The 18316-nt window shown below is 46.0% G+C and overlaps 1 protein-coding gene across 2 annotated transcripts in view; it reads right to left on the bottom strand.

Moving 5' to 3' along the window:
* kazna (kazrin, periplakin interacting protein a) overlaps nt 1–18316 on the bottom strand; it is an 86714-nt gene that overhangs the window by 49557 nt on the left and 18841 nt on the right. For both annotated transcript variants that reach the window (XM_029155562.3, XM_029155563.3), the window contains exon 3: nt 9833–10022. In XM_029155562.3, the coding sequence (XP_029011395.2) occupies nt 9833–10022 (190 nt within the window). The remainder of the gene's footprint in view (nt 1–9832; nt 10023–18316) is intronic.

The raw sequence follows: 18316 nt of genomic DNA, 5'->3' as shown, positions 1-18316 counted from the left end.
GCCACCACTTGCCAGCTAGGTCCTTCTCCACTGCTGCCATTCTCCTGGGCGCCTCGCTATCACCAGCTCCGTTTAGCATATCCAGCCTTACAGGGGAAACATTCCTTCCCTCTGTGGCCACCAGTGCCCCGGACTCCAGTTTGAGTTTGATCTATTTCTGGCCAATCTGCACTTTTGCTCCCATCGTGTCACTCAGTGGCTGCTGCAGAGACTTCAATTCTTCTCATAGCGCATTACAGCATGTGAGAGTACATCCACGGGGACGTCGTCACAGAGCCTCTAAACAGGAGGAACAGCAAAGCGTTTGTGCACGATCGTGGGCTCTTCATTTTGTCGAGCTGGTAACGTCTTAAAAAGGGCGGCTGCAGACTGAGGCGTGAGCTTTGATAGTGCGATCATGTGGCTGTGATAATGCCGCTGCTGGATTGGAGGCTCTGCTTCGAAGGAGACTTTAATCCTCCAGCAATGCTCTGATCTGCGGCAGCAAGGCAGAGCCCTCACCAGCAGAGAAGCACGTAGGGAGTCCGGTGCGTCTTATACGCAGTGTAAGCTCGCTGCAAACAACCAAACAGTAGAACTGAATAACTCTTGAGGAATAATTAAAATAAGTGCAAAAGCTAATGAATTAACATGCACAACAATGGCTTGTATCGAGAACCTTAACATTTAACCCTTGGAAGCTGCAGTTAATCCTCACTGCCTTTAAACAGCGTCTTATAACCTTTGCACAACCTTTGCTACTAAACAGGGCAGGATCTGGAGTGTTGAAATGGATACACAAAAACCTTGACTTTTAGATAATCTTATAGCAATAATTGTAAAACAACACAATACATGTGTTAATTTTAACCACTCAATTGATTCCTCACATTTATTATAAACCCTGGATCACACCGACCCTGTGCAGATGTATCGAGTAGCGGGGTCGACAGTCAGCGACTCGGTGATAGACTTTTACATCCCGGCTTCGTAAAGTAAGACTGGGAATCGTTTTCAGACACCCTGAGCAGCAGAGCAATATCTGAGCGCTAAGCCTAATGTAAGTCAATTTTACGGAGGGCGGGAGACACTGCACAGGCCCGTACGTCACTCGTGACACAGATCGATCGCCAGTGAGGCAACAGACATTATTCCTCATCACAAGCACTTTCACCTGGCGCGGAGGACTGTCTGGACATGTCACCCGTCAAGAGAAACATCCAAACGAAGAAGCATCGATTGCATTACAATGCTGCACAACTGTACAGTACGTCACTCTGAGTCGAGGGTTTGGCAAAACTGCCAGTGAATTCTGTTAAGGGTCTGATTATGGATTTTGGGAGGAGAGTCACGTGTGGTGGTCAGAGATTTGAAATTAATATACAGTAAGCAGCTTATTGCTTTTAATCCAGATGCATGAGGCATCAGTCTGAGATATTTTGCATATTAATATCAGCACCTAAACACGGGCAGCCAAACACAGACACAAACTATTTACTACGACAGCAGCACAAGTGGGACTTTAAGTGAGGATGCTCTTTAAAACAGGCCATTAGGAGCATCTTCATTCTCTTGAAACCCTGAGGTTACACAACAGGCTGCATTCAGCTCTTGGCTTCATAATGCTGGAAGATAACTTCAAAAGCTTTAATACTAAAACCACTTAGTCAAGACTAAACCAATGCACTCTAGCAGCACAGATACCACCAAAGCTTTCTTGCTACACTCTATATTACTTTATCTGTGGTTTTCTTCAGCGGTGACACCTGCTCCCCTTCAAATTAATGGCCTCGCAGATTTTGTGAAGATTCAGTGAAAAGCTGTAACATTGTGCTTCATGACAGGAATCAGTTGCGTCCACACAGCACAACACATCGGTTAACAGCACACACCATACGCATCATCTGCCGGACAGCGCGGAATAGCGCTATATAAATGTGTCTGAGTGTATATAGGAGAGGAAGATTAATGCACTGCCTTGCACAAGGGCCTCAAGCTCATGTTAACATATCAAAGTGAAGTAACTGCCAGGAGTCTCAGTAACATGCTCAACATAACTCATCACCCTGCCATTTTCCATCACCTGGAACAAGTTTTGTTCGTTTAAACACATATTTTTCTTTTAACCACATCACATGGGGTTTTTGTTGTCCAGGTGGATTCTAATGCAGGTGCTTGCAAGCCAGATCAAAGATGCAGATTTAGAGGTAACAGAGCTCCCCTGAGGTGCGTCGAGTCAAAGAGTCCTCCTGATCGTCCTTGAAGGATGACAGATGCTTCTATACAGCACAAAAAAAGGAAGCTGGTGTCTCCCCCGCATATCTATAGCCTAACAGCTGTCAAACCAACAACCTCTATCGCCGGAGGAGCAAGACCCAAAAGGTGCAAGGAGCAACTGACACAGTGGGGAAGTGAACATCTCACTTTCTCTCCCTAAACTTCCTTTTGAACTCCGGCTGAACCCGTCTCGCTCGGATGGCGGATACGAGACAAAGCTCCTCCGCTCGAGAGAGACGAAGTGTCACGGCGGCTTCCAGCGCGCCGGTACCTGCCTCTTTGTCACAGCGCAGATAAGAACCAACTCCTGTACTTCAAAATAGTTTTTGGAGGACTGTTCTTGCAGGAGGAGATGTCTTCATTGCTTTATGCATGTCTTTCGGGTTTTGGATGTCACCGAGGAAACAATCAAAGGAGGTAATGTAAAAGACAATGTTTAAACACAGTGAGCAGCCAAGCAATTAAAATCAGAGATGGAACACAAATATCAATGGAGAAACATTGTTTTTACCATAAGCTAATCTCCTACAGTCGCTGGGCTCCAGCTCCAGCGTGTGGGTTTGTTTACACGGGTCTGGGCCAGAATGTCCATTGCAGAATGCCAAAAATCTCAGCAATGAGTAAACCAATCATTAAATCACTGGTGTTTATTATGAACCCTGCCACAGCTCCACAGTTTCACGTGTCGGGATCCAATCTTACTTACAGTAGTGCACAAGCATGGGAAAATCAAGACCACTGAATCAGCAATATTTTAAAAATGACAGACGTCCAAGAAAACCGCATAGATTACTAAACATTAAAGAGGTGAATGGTGTTGTGCTTTTAGAAAAATCAAAACATTACTCTTCTCCCTCCCATTGATCAGACTAGCTCGCTGCCTAATCATAGGAATTCAATAGCCTTTAACAGCCACCGTGACACACTGAACATTTTCTAATGACTGTGTGAGGACATCAGATCCTCTGTTTGAGGTCACATGGTGCAGGGATTAGGGTCATGTCGGCTCAGCCAGGGTCCACTGACACCTTCGGGCGCATCGACCTGAACTAACACCCCTGGATGTTTTGTCTTGGTCACCGACATAGTTGCTCAGACCAGCAGTTCGGTTAATCAATTCAGCGGCAGTAAAAGTCAATTAACGATGCAGAGTGGCTGCAGTTTGCTCTCGCGGCATCTGTCGTTTAATACCTTCTTACTTACTGTGTAATATCTTCATTACATAATAGACATTAGTAGTGATCAATAAAACTAAATGAGACTACACATCCTTGAACGGAATACGACCAATACACAACACCAGGATCACTGCCTGCATCTATTTTCTCACACTGTATGAAAAGTTGAGCTGAGGAGAAGAGAAGGCCAAGTAGAATTAACGCAGCTTTGGAGTTATGGCTGAGTAAGTGCCAGCCCCGTTATAGAATATATTTTCAACCACTACCTAGGTAATAGCGGCAGTAGAGCAAATTAGTTTATGACACACGAAAAGCTAATGAGGCAGAGAATGAAAGCATGGCCAGACCGGTGTGCATGTTAAAAAACCGTCACCAGCCTTATTATGGAAGGGTGAGTCTTCTCACACGCACACAGTGCAGTGATGTCTCTGTATCTGACCGTTCGCCTCCTTCAGGACGAGGCCACGGCAGACACGCTGGCTCTGCCCTTCCCATCGACTGGAGGCTTTATCCAATTTGTCGGGGTTGGCATGCGCGTGCCTCCTCTCTCTCCTCCGCCGGTCTGAGACGGGCCGCGTCTGCGCCAGCGGGCATTACAGTACCTGATGGCGGGGCCCACCTGCCACTACTGCGACATCCAGGGTCGCCCAATCTGCCTCTCCAGTCTAGCAGGCACCATCTGGCCAAACAGCCTGCGTGTTGATAGAGGGACAGTTGTAGGCCGGATGTTCACTCATGCTCACCATAGCCAGGCCTGACTAAGTGACCATAACAAACACAAACAGCATTCTGTCACTGTATGCGTTGAGAAAAGCAATATTTTCCAAAACATTCTTGCAGCTTTTTTGCTTTTTCCTAAATCTACAAAAGTATTAGGTTTATTGCTCAGGCATAATTCAAATTCAAGAGCTTCACTGCAAGGACACGACTTCTCCTATGTTAGAGTTGGTCTTGGTGCACGTGTATCTCTATGCTCCAGCTGATCTTACTCTGTAAACACTCTGTGTCATTGGTTTAGGCCAAGAACATAACATCCTGTAGCAAGTCAGGGCAGTGACTCACAAAAACTTTGAATCACCTTCAGAGCTCTGACTGGATCTTGTGACTAACACAGAAGCCGTGGCTTTAACAGACTGCTGATACGAGACCCTGCTGCATTTGTAAACTCTTAAATAGCTGCAGTGGGGAGAAGGCAGGGAAACGTCTAACCCAGGACCAGTGCATGTGTCTGAAAATGCTCTGAGGCAAGAGCTACAGTATGCAGTAACTCTATTCCTCCATACCTGCTCCCAGAATACTCCAATCATCTTGAGTTGCACACAGCACGTACCCCCCAGCTAGGATCCAAAATTAACACCTTGCTGTAGATGCAGATCTGGAGTTCAACCTTCCTTTGCGATGAAAAGACAAGGCCACCCACGTGCCTTTTACGTGTACTGTAATAGCTAGAGTAGGATCTTTAGGCCTGCAGAGAAGTATATGACGTCAAGGTTCCTCCGTCCCTGCAGAGAGCCGCAGAGTTTGAAACTCACACGGCGCTCGACGTCAGCCGCGCGGAGACGGAACAGAGGGCACGAACAGGCAAAACTCACATCCTTCACATCCGCCACTTCCAGAAATGCGAGACGAACAGAGGAAATGTCATTTCATCATTGCTGCTGCCACAGCACATCGCCTGTCTGCACCTCATTGTGAATAATTGCTGACAAAATCGTAGGAAGCCCCAGAGCGGACCCCCTCCTCCCTGCTCCCCATCAAACCACATCATTCACAAACCACTGGGGGGACTGCACACGCTTTCCTCGTCTCCTATCTGGGCCTATTAGCAGCCATTCTCTGGGGCTGCACAGCAGACGTATCAGCTCCTGCTGTAGAGATTCCTGCACCACAGTTATGTTCTCTTATGTAACTGCAGTGCAGCCTTGTACTTGCTGAAGCCTAACTTTTTATTTTCTTATTACCAGTGATCCACTAGCAGCGATGGAGTTACAAACGATTCCCTGCTTATATGTTGAAGAACTAGTGTTTGAGCTGGACCCAGGGGCCAACATCTAACATTAAAGGTCATCTGAAGACTAATGGCAAAACCATGATGTGTATCTACATGGATCAACATTCATACCACGGACCCGTCACCTTCACATGTTGTAATCAAAGCGCTGTGATGTGGAGATGTGCAGCGTCACCCATTCACCGAGCGCTCTCGCACACGCCATCTGCCGCCGTTCGCTAGGCAGCTGTTAGCATCGGTTTGCAAGAAAGGCAGACTGAAGGACACAGGGCAACAGAAATTTACATACCCAGGAGCAGCTTAAAGTCATTAATGCATCCTGTGACCAACGCAGAACATCAGACACACACCACAGGCTCGACCTACACTGTAGCCGAATGCAACGAAGGGCGTCAAATTGTCCTTTCAGGTAGAAACTAATGTGTGTGTGTGTGTGTGTGTGTGTGTGTGTGTGTGTGTGTGTGTGTGTGTGTCTGTCTCTGTTAGCACTAAAGTTACGATGCCAAACAAAGCCACTGCTGGTGTGTCAAAGCCTGTTAGTAGCTGATGTCTGTGGAGAACATGTTCCACCCTGCTCAATAACATATGACAAGGCCACAGACACAGAGGTGTGTGTTTGTGTGCACTACACTTTAAACACAGCCTTCATTGGAACCAGTGTAATTTTGACCCATATTATGACGTTATCCACAAGTAAATGAATGACCTTTAAGCCTACGGTTTCAGACCAACGCCACCCATTGACATGCTTTATAGGCTAGTAATTACTACCGTCACCGCCTTTGCTGAATCACACCAACATGGGTCGCTCCACGCGAAGTGCAACCTCCAGTGGGTGCCAGCGCCGTCTAAACTTGGACTTGTCAGAAGAGCGACCGCATTTGACGGCAGGAGAGCAGCTACTGTACAAGGAGCCAGAGGCAGTCGTGGCGTGTTCTGTTTTTTGTTGTGCTTTCGAGTACCGCTTTGACGAGCAGCCATCTGTTAGATGACTGTGTCAAATAAAACGTACCATAAACGTGAAACCTAGCAGGAATCAACACAAGTCATTAGGTTTCTCATTGTCGCAGAAGGATTCAAAACATCTCCAATGACAAAAAGCACTAATGTGATTTGATGCCATTTTCACAGCTTGCGGTAACTCATTGTACTTTTTATGACTACATCACAGACATTGTCTTTTGCGAGTTAATTTTTTGTGTCGATTGTTTTTCAGCTCTACACACTCAGCCTGTCAAGAGTATGAACAACTACAGTATAAGACCAAAGTCATTTTCATAATCATCAGCATGAGGACATTTTGCAGTAGAACAAAGGTGAAGAGGGCTTGACAGGAAGACAAGGCAGGATGGATGACTCACATCTCTGCCCATGTACTGAACTAACTAAACAGAATCTTTCTCTCCAAGAAATATACTCACAAAGCAAGTTCCCACGAGAGATTGGTTGTTGTTTTTCACAGTAAAACAGAGGGATTATTTCTGTGGCAAATCTCAAACTGCCTGCTGTTCCCAAATACAGAGGAGGCAGAGGTTTCCTGCCCTCCTCGCACTGCAACATGACAGTGGGTTGTGCCACACAGCTGGTGGAGATAAGCTTAGCCACTCACTGCCAGATTCTGAAACACATCTTGAAGAATACCAATTTTCATTGTTCTGGGGACTGTAGGTGGAGACAGCTGAGGACCATAAGCTAAAAAAAACAAAAACAACAACACTGAATGTGAGATTACTGTTTCAAAGTTCCAGCATCACTCTCGTCCCGTTTAAATACCAGTTAATGAAGCATGAGCATTCCCGTCATGTCTTGCTCATCGCTTCACCTCTAAGGAGAAACCACTTTCCAGGCAAATAGCCGCCTGATATTCTAAATCCTGTTAAATATCTAATGTCGGTGGTCAAGGAGGAATTTCGTGAGGAGAATAACAGAACTTCGTATCACATCACTGCTGTCTTAGTAACGTTTAACATGCAGACCTAGTCTGCCCAATAATGATGTGGAGAAGCAGCAGAAGAAGCATCCTAAATAATATAATGGCCTAAATCATTCTTGATCTACTGCATAACCCTGTAAAGATGAATACAGTTTTGTAATTTTATTGCCAGGAGGAAACCAATCTGCTTCGTACCCAATAATTAGCCTGACATTGTGTAAATCTCTCTGATGAGCTTTAGACACAAAGGCTTGGCCTTTGTGTTAAGGCAGTAATGCTGTCAATATTCTTGTGAATTGTTGACCAACCACCTTCACGTACCACTATGGATGAGTCATTAAAAGCAATTAGACTGACCTTCCCTCACAACCTTTCAGTGCACAGTAAATAACGGTGAGGGGGTTAGAATGTAATTACACCAAAACAGGCAGTGAGGCCATTTTTTACATCAGGAAGACACACTCTCATAAACATGTTAGACACATGGAGGAGAGCTAAAATGCTATAGACAAATATTAGGTTATATACAACAGATTACTGAAAAAGTAAAAAAGTGAAATTAACTTTCTCAACAGAGAGAAAGAAAGTTAGAAAAGGCAAGTTTTGGGTCAGTTTTATGGTGTCTCAGCAGTTCTCTACATGAACAGACAGCTGTGCTACAACTGGGCTGAATGTAGTCCACACACTACACGAGGATACCAGCGAGACACGGTGCAGCGTAGTTTGAGGGGAGGAGGCAGAGGTGGGATCTGGTGTGTGTTTTTTAAAAAGTGGTCAAACAGACTTCGCTGCTCTCTGCAGACCAGCTCCCGTTTATTCTCCACACTCGCTGAGAATTATGCAACATGCAAATACAGAAGGCCCGGCAGGAGAAATCCAATTAAAGCAAGCTAACCTGCTACGGGGTTACTGCTGCCGGTAGTGAAGTGGCAGGCAGCAGCCCCAACACGTCATCCCCCAGGACTTCCACGCCGTCGGATGTGCAATGAACCAGCGACCCTTCGCTCGCACATCACTTCCCAACACAGCTACTGGTAATGAATGAACCAATCCCCCCGTCCCCGTCCCCAGCCGCTTCTCACATATACTGTTGGCTTGTCAAGAAACGGTGAGTGAGATCACATGGACAGGACGTAGAGGCGAAGCATAAAAGTCTTATTGGCAAACAGAAGGTGGAAAGTAGAAATCAGCAACTGGCCTCTGCAAGATTCACAGATACATGTAGGATTTGGCTTCTTGGGCCCTTGATGCAAATCTGCTCTGCGCTTGAACACGACTCCGCCGCTGAGAATGCACATCTGAGGCTTCATTACAGCTGAGCAGCGACGCAGTTACGGGGGACAATGACATCAGTGCTCAAACGCTCCCACAGGAATGCCTGTCGTCAGTCACACTGGCGCACAAACGCCTCTATGGAAACTGCAGGAGTGAGAGCGTGCATCAGGGTTAAAAACACACACACGCACGCAGGCAGAGCGAAATGGCTGATATACAAAGCGACAGGGTCAGTTCACTGAAAACAATGCTGACACATGACCAAACGGTTCCTGACCAGCTGTGTAAGGCGGCCAGCTTTAACACAGCGCACTGCAGAGGTCACCTGAGGACTGAATGACTCTCAGTCCCTGTAAAAAAAAAACTTGAGCCGCCACCTTTTCCCTGTGGATGTCAGAGACAGGAAATACACCTAACCTATCGCTGTGCTTGATCTAGGAATTATCCGAATAAGATGTAGTTTCAGCAGAACGTTGCCAGACTCATGTAATGCACCCCAATCGGAAAGCTCACGCTACCAGGAGAGAGTTAAGAGTTGAAAGGACATGGCAACCCAAGCCCAAGCTTCTGCACATACACACACATAGGTCTCACATCTGCTTCTTTGTCAAATTGAACACAAAAAACTTGGTAAAGAGCAACCAGAGAGGCTGCAGCGCACACACACACACACACACACACACACACACACACACACACACACACACACACACACACACACACATTCTACCGACTGGGCAGCCATTCAAGCAGCTCTCAGTAACAGTAACCCACGGCAACTCTAAAACCTGGCCCCCCTCTTCGCTTCCTCCTCTAGAGACACAGATCCATTGCCCAGTTAAGGGAGAACCCAGTGAACTAGTACACAGAGTGCAGGGAGTGAAAAGAGGCTGTAACTTTACCCACTCGGCTCCGCTCAAAGTGCAGCACAACCCCCCTCTTAGGGGTTCACGAGGTTAATTATTCAACATGAAAGCACATTTGAGGAAGAACTGAGTGGACACAAGCTTTACAAACCCTTGGTCTGCTTTGTTCAACTCATTCACTCACCCACTGACTGGCTGTGATGGATAATCATCCACACTGAGCAGCACATTGCAACGTCACACACAGCTGCACCAACGTACTCCTCCTCCTCCTCCTCCTCCACATGCTCATAGCTTCACTCCGCTCCCTTACCGTTGTGGTTGTGCTGCAGGGTCTCCAGCATGCTGGCAGAGGAGTCCGTAGCCCCGAGCTCAGCCAGCCTGCGGCTGGTGGCGCTCAGCTCTGACCGCAGGTTGGTCACCTCCTGGCTGGCTGACTGGATGGCACCATCGATGCGCTGGGCCAGCTGCTTGTTGTCATCCATCATTTTCAGGATTTTTGCCTGAGGAGGAGAGGGGAATCCAGACAAGGTGTCATGCTGACAAGCTGACCATTTCCTGTGAAAGAAGGTGTCCCCAAATAAATCCTCCTCCTTTCCCTTCTCTCTCTGTCCGTGCCGCCTTTCTACAGGAAAGTCAAATTAAATCCTCAAAGCAATTTGTCCTGTCCTTTAGAGAGAGGCATCCGGCTCAGGGGAAATGTGTATCTGCTGCGAGAGTGCACGCTTTGAAGGTGGCGCATGTGTGGTGGCGGCGTGTCAGCGTGCGAGCATGCCTTTGTGCGAGTCGGAGAGTTCCATAACAGCATGGGAGTGTGTGTGCACGCGTGTCGGTGTGTGTTAGAGAGCCAGCACTGCCCCTGTGAAATGTGCTCCCCGCAGCTGACTGTTGAAAGGACACAGAGCATTGAGAGATGACAAGCACCTTTTTAAATGGACTGTACCATTTGCAGGGGGAAGGCAGGGGGGTGGGTGGGTGAGCGAGCTAGACCATATAAGCGCATGGAAGTCAGAGGTCCTCAGCGCAGCTGTGTGCAGGAGGTTCTGGGATCGAGTGGCGCACAAGAAATGTCCGCATTACAGTGGGTTCTCCTCTTATGTGCGTGAACTAAATGCTCCCGTCACCCTGTCTCATGGACAAAAGGAAGGAAATCATTAGTCCGACAATGGTAGCGGTGAGAGAATAACAGAAACAACTTTCATCAGAGTTTCACAGTGCGATACAAGTGCACTTCAATCCAGCTTTGATGTTTGAGAAAAGCTAAGAAGGGAACACAATAAAAAATAGTCATGCTGCATTGATGTGCATTATATTGTGGATAAAACAAGCAATTTAAATGAATCAAAAATGGGAACAGTGTTCCTCTGTTATCTAGTGTTTCTGATCACTGACAGAATTGCTTCGTTAAGGCTTCTCTCTCTCTCTCTCTCTCTGCAAAGTACCTGTTGCCTGGGTGGGAAAGCTATTACTTCTCATGTTGTTGAAACACTGCTAGACATTACTTCCTAAATGTCAAATGCGCCGCCGGCATCGATAAACAACATACGGACACTAGGAGCTTGGAGGAGAGAAAAGCCTGATCTACAATGATCCGGATGCTAAGGCTGCAGAGTCGACAGGGACTGAGACTGTTTGTCAATAGGCATCCGATACATCCAGCACCCTCAGAATAACTCTACACTGCTCCTCTTGCTCTCAATACACATGCATTTATATTTGGAATCATATCTTACTCATCGAACGCTTCCACTCGTCATGCTCTGTCAAACCTCAGAAAAACTCTGCTTTGAAATAGACTTTGGTTTGGGTGTGTGTGTGCTTTTCCCACTAGCTTCACGAGGGCATGTTGGCGATGACGATGTCACATATTTCCACGTACTAAGCAGGATCTAGCAGTGTGCGGTAATGTGAGAATCTGAGTCACGTGACTGTTACAGCTCACGTTGCCAAGGAAACAAATGTGTCAATAAAATCTGATCCAGTCACACTCACAATCCTGTCAAACGGCACACGAGATGAAAGTTGAGTAACTAAGTTTTAGCTGTTCCTCATTGGGTCAAAATATTTATTATTTCTACATCTGCCTGCCAAACACCAAATAACATTTGAGAAGCCATAAAGCGTTAATGAATGCTGGTGGAGACCAAACCAAAGGTACAACGCTGAATGCTGGACACATTCATGAGGTGAAAAGGTCGACCCACATCTGCTTTGTCAATAAGCAGCCACTCATCCCACCCACAACCCAGACTTCAGGATGGCAGAAGGCTCGACACAGAGACATTAACTGCGGGTGACAAATTGGAGTCTAACTGTCAAATAAACAGCACGGCTATATGATAAAGCTGGGGGACAACTTTCATTCTGCTCCCATTCTCTTTAGCAAGCTAAACTAGCCTCTGATTCTTGGCCGTAAAAAAGCTAATTTATGTACTTCTGCTCTGCCCAGTTGTATTAAGGCCTCGGGGCCCAGCTTGCACTCAATACCCCAAATCCATCCAGCATTTCTGATCAGTTACCCAGCATTCAGTCGTCAATGCCTCCTCACTCAGCACTACAGCTGAAGCACGACCCCGACCCGAACCGTGCGTGGCGAGCACAGATCAGGCAGAACGTACTGTAGAACACGTGTGTGGTCCACATCACCGTCTCAAATAAAACTTTACTAAACGCCTGGTGCAATACGTGAGCAACACAACAAGGAACTGCACACGGGCAAAGCCGACAGCCCTTCATCCTCCTGCCCAGACACTGGTCACCCCTGCTGCTCACTAAGCGAACATCACGGTGTTATTTATAGACGACCCCGCTGCTGCATATTATACATAAGTCACAGGAGACGGCCGGCAGAGACAAGCACATACACTCACTTGCACATGCATATTCACCAGAGGCTCGTAATCCTAAACCCATTTGATGTCCATTAATGAAATTCATCTCCTGTCAGGTGTCATAAAAGTCTATTACCCCTCAGGGCGGATCTTTAGCATCTGGTTATACATTTGACTTTATATCTATTGCGTTATTGGCTGTGTGTATTACTTCACCCTGAAAGATAGAGCCTTAACATAACGTCATTGCTGTAGGTTTAAGTTAATGTACTTTGTAGGAATTTAGTGGGAACTAGTTTTGGAAACACCTTGCAAATCTGATGTTACCTTCATTTTTGTTTTTTTACACGGTGAACAATAGCCTCTTGAAAGTCTGAATATACAGTAAACATCTGTCTTGGTTTGCCTTGAGCATTGATATCCATCTCGAGCCGTTAACAAATCTATAAGGAACAGGAGCTGAACAATAAACTAGCTCATTAAATGTCTGAGGGTGTCGTCATGCTGCATTTACATCCGTGCTCCAATCAACTGAAAATCCCAGTGAGGTCAGTGGTTTATTACGAGGTGAACTTGAAACATTCGTACAGTACGTGTGCAGTAAATGTCTGCATGTACATCACATAAATGACCGACCACTCAAATCACTCCCTCCCTTTGTGTGTCTGCTGGGCAGTGAAGTGAATCCCGACTCGGTGACTGACTAAGGATCAGTAATTAGTTGGTGTGCCGGGGTTTGGATTAGCATATGAATAGAGACAGTGGGAGTGGGCGCACAGCTCTGTGACCATTCCTCATTGTCCCACAGCTGAGGCCATTTGCAGGCCAAAAGTTGCAGCACTGAAACCGGTACAGAGAAGTTTTTAAGCCTGGCTGATTTTTTTTTTTTAACTTACTGGGGTGGAATATTGTTGCCAAGCAATAACAGTCAAGACTCACAAGTACTCACTGTGATGGTATTTGTTGCCTGGCAACAATGGAAACAGATTTGAGCTACTGAAAACGCTTAAAGCTTTGGTACAGCTGTCGACAGCATTTGACTCTCACATGTTTTTGGGGGAATTTTATTTTGGTGGTCTCCAGAATGCCATTAAAAGTGTGGCTACACCTCACACAAATATACAGTATACAACTTGACAGTACCACTACTATGATAGTATCACTGTACTAGCAGGACTATCTGTTCCTCTCAGAGGGTATTTTCAGAATAAAAAAACAGTTAAAAAAAAGAAATGTCATTGTGACTATTAATATTTTCTACCCTTATCCACAGAGAAATGTATTTATAAACTTTCAGTAGTCAGGGTCTTTGCTTTGCAGATCATCTACAGTAAATATAATGTAAAGTTCCAACACTGCAATCTGTGTTTAGTGATTCAGACCATGCCTCTGCAATGCAGAACTTATGGGCTGCACCAAAATCACCTGCTCATTGAAAGCATGTGAAAAGGCCAGTCAATGAGGTGGAAAAGGTGCTCTAATGCAGGGCCTTTTTTAACAAAAGGAAACACTTTAATGTTGCCAGAGGATTTTGTAGATTAACACTATCTTGATCATCTCATCTTTGGAGGGAATGCGGTTTAGAAAAAAGACTCACTGCACAGTAAACACAAACAGACAAAGGAGGGCACTGAGGACGGCAGCAAGAGGAAGACATCACAATGTCTAGTTCATGGCAATAATGACACAAGGGAAAGAAAGTAAATTAATTGGGGCAATAGATTTTACGTGACAGCATCAAAGTGACAGTCATGTTCTTTGTTTGGATCAAGCAGTGACTCAAAGGAGAAATTCTAAGAATAAGGTTTAGAGCTATACTGCACACGTCTGCACCGCTGCCACAGCTGCCAGCCTCTTCATACTGTACCAACTCCTGTCTCTACTAACCATCAGGCATCGGGCTGAAAGGATTACTTCGATGTACAACGTGGGCGTGGACGAGCTGCTGTGTGACTCGAGATGATATTTGAGCTTATTCCAGCAGCGTGGGTCAAAGCAAAACGAAGACCAGACACAAGCCTTATGAAAACACTGAATAATGTCCGTTGGGCTAATCTGTTTATTCTCAGCCCTCCTCCCGCTTCAGTTTAAACTCGAGCGATAACACCGAGCAGCTGGAGACTCTGAGCTCTGAGCACCGTGGATGTTGTACAACTGCCTGTCTAACACTGACTGATTATTATATTACACCCAAAGCTCCCGTGTTAGTCTGATTCAGTTTGGCGTTGTTTAGGTGCTACTTTATTCAATTTTAATACACAGATGTCAAATTATTAGCCGCTCCAACGCCCTCCAGTCTAACTGGGGCCGTTGTTATAGTGCCTCTTGGCTGCATCGATGCAGCAGCAGGCATCTGTTTCCACAATAAAAGCCTTGATTAGTGTGTGTGTCTGTGTGTGTGTGTGTGTGTGTGTGTGTGTGTGTGTGTGTGTGTGTGTGTGTGTGCCACACTACTGCCCAGCAAAGCCACGTCAGAGAATAAACACAGGCATAGAATATATAATTACATATGTATTAACTTCACTATGTGAATTTGTTTTTAATGAAACATTTCAAGGCTTTAGAAAACATTTGTTTCTTTCCTGAATCTCTTAATTATTCTTCCATCTATAGACTGTTTGTAATTATAATGAGCTCATGTCAAGTTGAGAGCGGTGAACGGACAGTGATGCCTCCGCCGTCTCTGCCAGCCGAATAAGAAATAAAACGCACAGACGCCGGCGGGTAAACACAGCTTGTTGACACACGCCGATAAGTTTCCCACTCTGTCTGACAAGCGCCGGGATGTTCGACGTTATTGAAACATCCCGCACCACCTCTCCCACTCCCTCTAATCTCTCCTCCCGTCCACGCTAAGCTCTTGCTCACATCCCCGCTGTCCGCGAGACGCGGATCCAGGCGGCGCGACGCAGCTCCGAGCGGACCCCGTCTCGGTGGGAGAGGCTCAAGGCTAATCCCAGGCACAAACAGGCCTGTAGACTTTGATGTGAATTTACTGCTGCACGCTACTTCAAAGTAAGACAGTCAGGTAACAGATAGTCCGTCTTTGAGGGGGAAAAACTGCTTCGGTGCCGGTGCGGAGCTGAATGTGTGACGCCATCGATCACCTTCCACTACAGGTGCTGAGGGTCGTCTTTCCATTAGAGACGATGAAGGTGGATTTCGAGCTTGAGCAGACACGCTAACCTTTCAGCTACGCTTCTGATTGGATGTCTTCACGCAAGACGTGTTGACAAATGTCTAATATGTTGTATTTAAGCTCTGATAAGCAGGACTAGACTAGTTGTTTTGTAAAAAGGCACCACAAATGCTCCACACACAGATGTTCGCACAGATCAGAAACACAAAGCTTTTTCAATTACCACATGCATGCGGCATCTGAACAAAGACTGCCGTCATTGGCTGGTGGCCTGCGGATCTCACAGATGGTCTGTTTTTCAGGTGCCAACGCTGCCTGCCGCCTCCGAACTCAAACGCCTGCGCCGCACGTGAGCCGTCTCGGTCGGCGTGGTTAATTGCATGTGCGTACGTGTCGGCCTGTACACGCGGGCCGAGCCGCGTGAAAAAGAGAATAATCGCGCGCTTCAGGTTGAAGGGCAGCTCCTGTCTCTTCTGCTCAGCATTCAGCAGCTGTCGTCTCCGTGACAGCGATTGAGAGAAGCTCTGTTTTGGTGCTGTGGGGGGAGTTGACAATGGCTGGCTTGATGCATCCTTTCAAAACCACTTTCCTTCAAAAAGGCACAGCACACTCGTGACAAGCTGCTCTACACTTCAACAACAAAGGTGGTAAAAAAATACCCCAAAAAATACTTTATTTATGTCAATACGACAGGGAGATTTTATACTAAAGGAAACCTGGTCTTGGAGAGTGGGGCGCGTAGACGACCACATTATTTCTTCAAGTGTGAGCATATCTTGCCCCCCTCCCCTACTTTAGTTCCTCAGCTGTCAGGCTGCTGCTAAATGCCAAAGATCTACTCACTCGCTTTCCCTGTTCTGAGAACCATTTGTGCATCAGTCTGGACCTGCCTTCTCTTTGAAAAGTGCTGCAAGTCGTTTTTATATCTGGACTGAGATTTGGATTAAGGGTTTTGTCAATGCCTTCGCTGGACTGTGTGTTTGGACTAAAAATTTTTCATTAAAGCTTAGGGTTCGGGGTTTTTGGATTGTGCACCTCTGTTTTTCTGTGGATCTTTTATTAAGCTGAGGATTTGGGGGTTTGGGTTGTGAACTGCAGAAGACTTCAGTGATATTGTGTCGTCCCCCCCCCCCCCTTGGTGAAATCACCATCATCATTTTTTTCTGTCGCACTTCAACAGCGCCTGGCCTCCATCGACTCGCCTGCTGGACTTTTTCTTACCCACTAACCTGCTGGCCCTTCACCCGTATGTCAGCATTGCACAACCACCTCTAAGAGCAACAGTCACCGTTTAGAAGAGGAAACATACTGTACCTGTTTTGAAGGTCCTACGTTATGGCATGCCACCTACCCAGTCTTAGCAGTGGGAGACAAAGGGTTTCCATGGTTACGTGTACTATATTCAAAATCAATCAGCTGAAGAGTTATTATTAAAAACAAATACCCAGGTAACTGAAGCCACAAATCTGGGTACAGGCAAAAGTGTAAGGACCCAACAGCAACAACTGTAAGCTTAACTTACAGGAAAACCTGATGTTTTGTATTTGTCAGCTCAACTCACACTTACTTACACACATATCCAGCTTAAAGTAATTTCTCCTGTATATGCAGAACCAGAGAAAAGGTCATTTCTGTTTGACCCCGAGATGTCGGAGTAGCTCGTGGCTCAACATCCCCCAGCACCAAAGCGATGGGTTTCGAAATGAAGGAAGGGCTAGTATTAATGGAGCAGTGTAAAATGAGCTTAAATGTTAAAAAAACACACACATTCTGCAGAGAGTGATCTGAATTTCACCCATAGGGAGATGACGCACCAGTTTTTAAAGATGCCTTGCAGCTGTTACGGGTCCACTGCAGAGTTCTGCATGATTAGAATAAGCGTGTTAGCCATGTATCCAAATATTTTCCTTCAGTGAACACGCTGAGCTCCCCACAAGGTAATTTAGAGCAAGTCTTAGGTCCATCGTGTAAGACCTGGAGAGATCTATTACTAGAAATGGAACATAGTAGTCACAGGCACATTTTATTAGTGTGTTATCAAATGAAAACTGGACACATGGGAGGCAGCTGCAACCTCACCACTAGACGCTATTGAAACCTTACTGAATCTTTCTAGTACTGATGGTGAGGATGCCACCAGCTGTATATACAGTACAGCTCTCCAGCACCATGAGGAGCTTGAGCAGGGGTGAAAAACATCTGAGCATCTGAGAGTTTCATGCACGTTTATCAGATGCGATATGTTATTGGCCCCAAAGGATGTTAATGTTTCATTTAAGGAGAAAACACTCTGCTGACTAAACAATGCCAGAAGTCTGCACCCGATAATGTTTCGCTCACCTTTTTGTGACATGCACACAGTTGTGTAGCAGATTTACTTGCATGCTATTAAGCAAAATAGATATAAATAATTCCACTTAATATCAGTGAGGCAGGCCCACAGGTGGACCTCAAAGGAACACGAGCAATCAATCAGGACAAGAGGTCTGGACTAGGAATTAGCATGATTTATGGCCCTGCTCGCTGCTATTTACTACTCGTGTCAAGAAGCCAGACGGAAGGTAACTTTGTGAGGGCGTCGCAACCAGGGCAGAGGAAATCAAAGATAGCTGTAATTATACTAGGCCTGATATTTATCACTGTGTTAATAAGGGCGTGTCCACCTGCTGTGGTCGAGAAATGCTATGGAACAGACCCGTCTATAGCACAACTGTCATGTCTTACATTTACCCAAAAGGGAAGTTAACCAGGATGATGAGTCATTCAAATAATCACTCAGCTCAGGTCGATGGGTTGCGGCTCAGAATTTGTTCTTCCTAAAGTAAAC

The sequence above is a fragment of the Betta splendens genome, chromosome 7, assembly GCF_900634795.4.
Source record: "Betta splendens chromosome 7, fBetSpl5.4, whole genome shotgun sequence".
Classification (NCBI taxonomy): Eukaryota; Metazoa; Chordata; class Actinopteri; order Anabantiformes; family Osphronemidae; genus Betta; species Betta splendens.
Note: the sequence above shows the minus strand (reverse complement) of the source record. Positions and strands in the feature narration are given on the sequence as shown.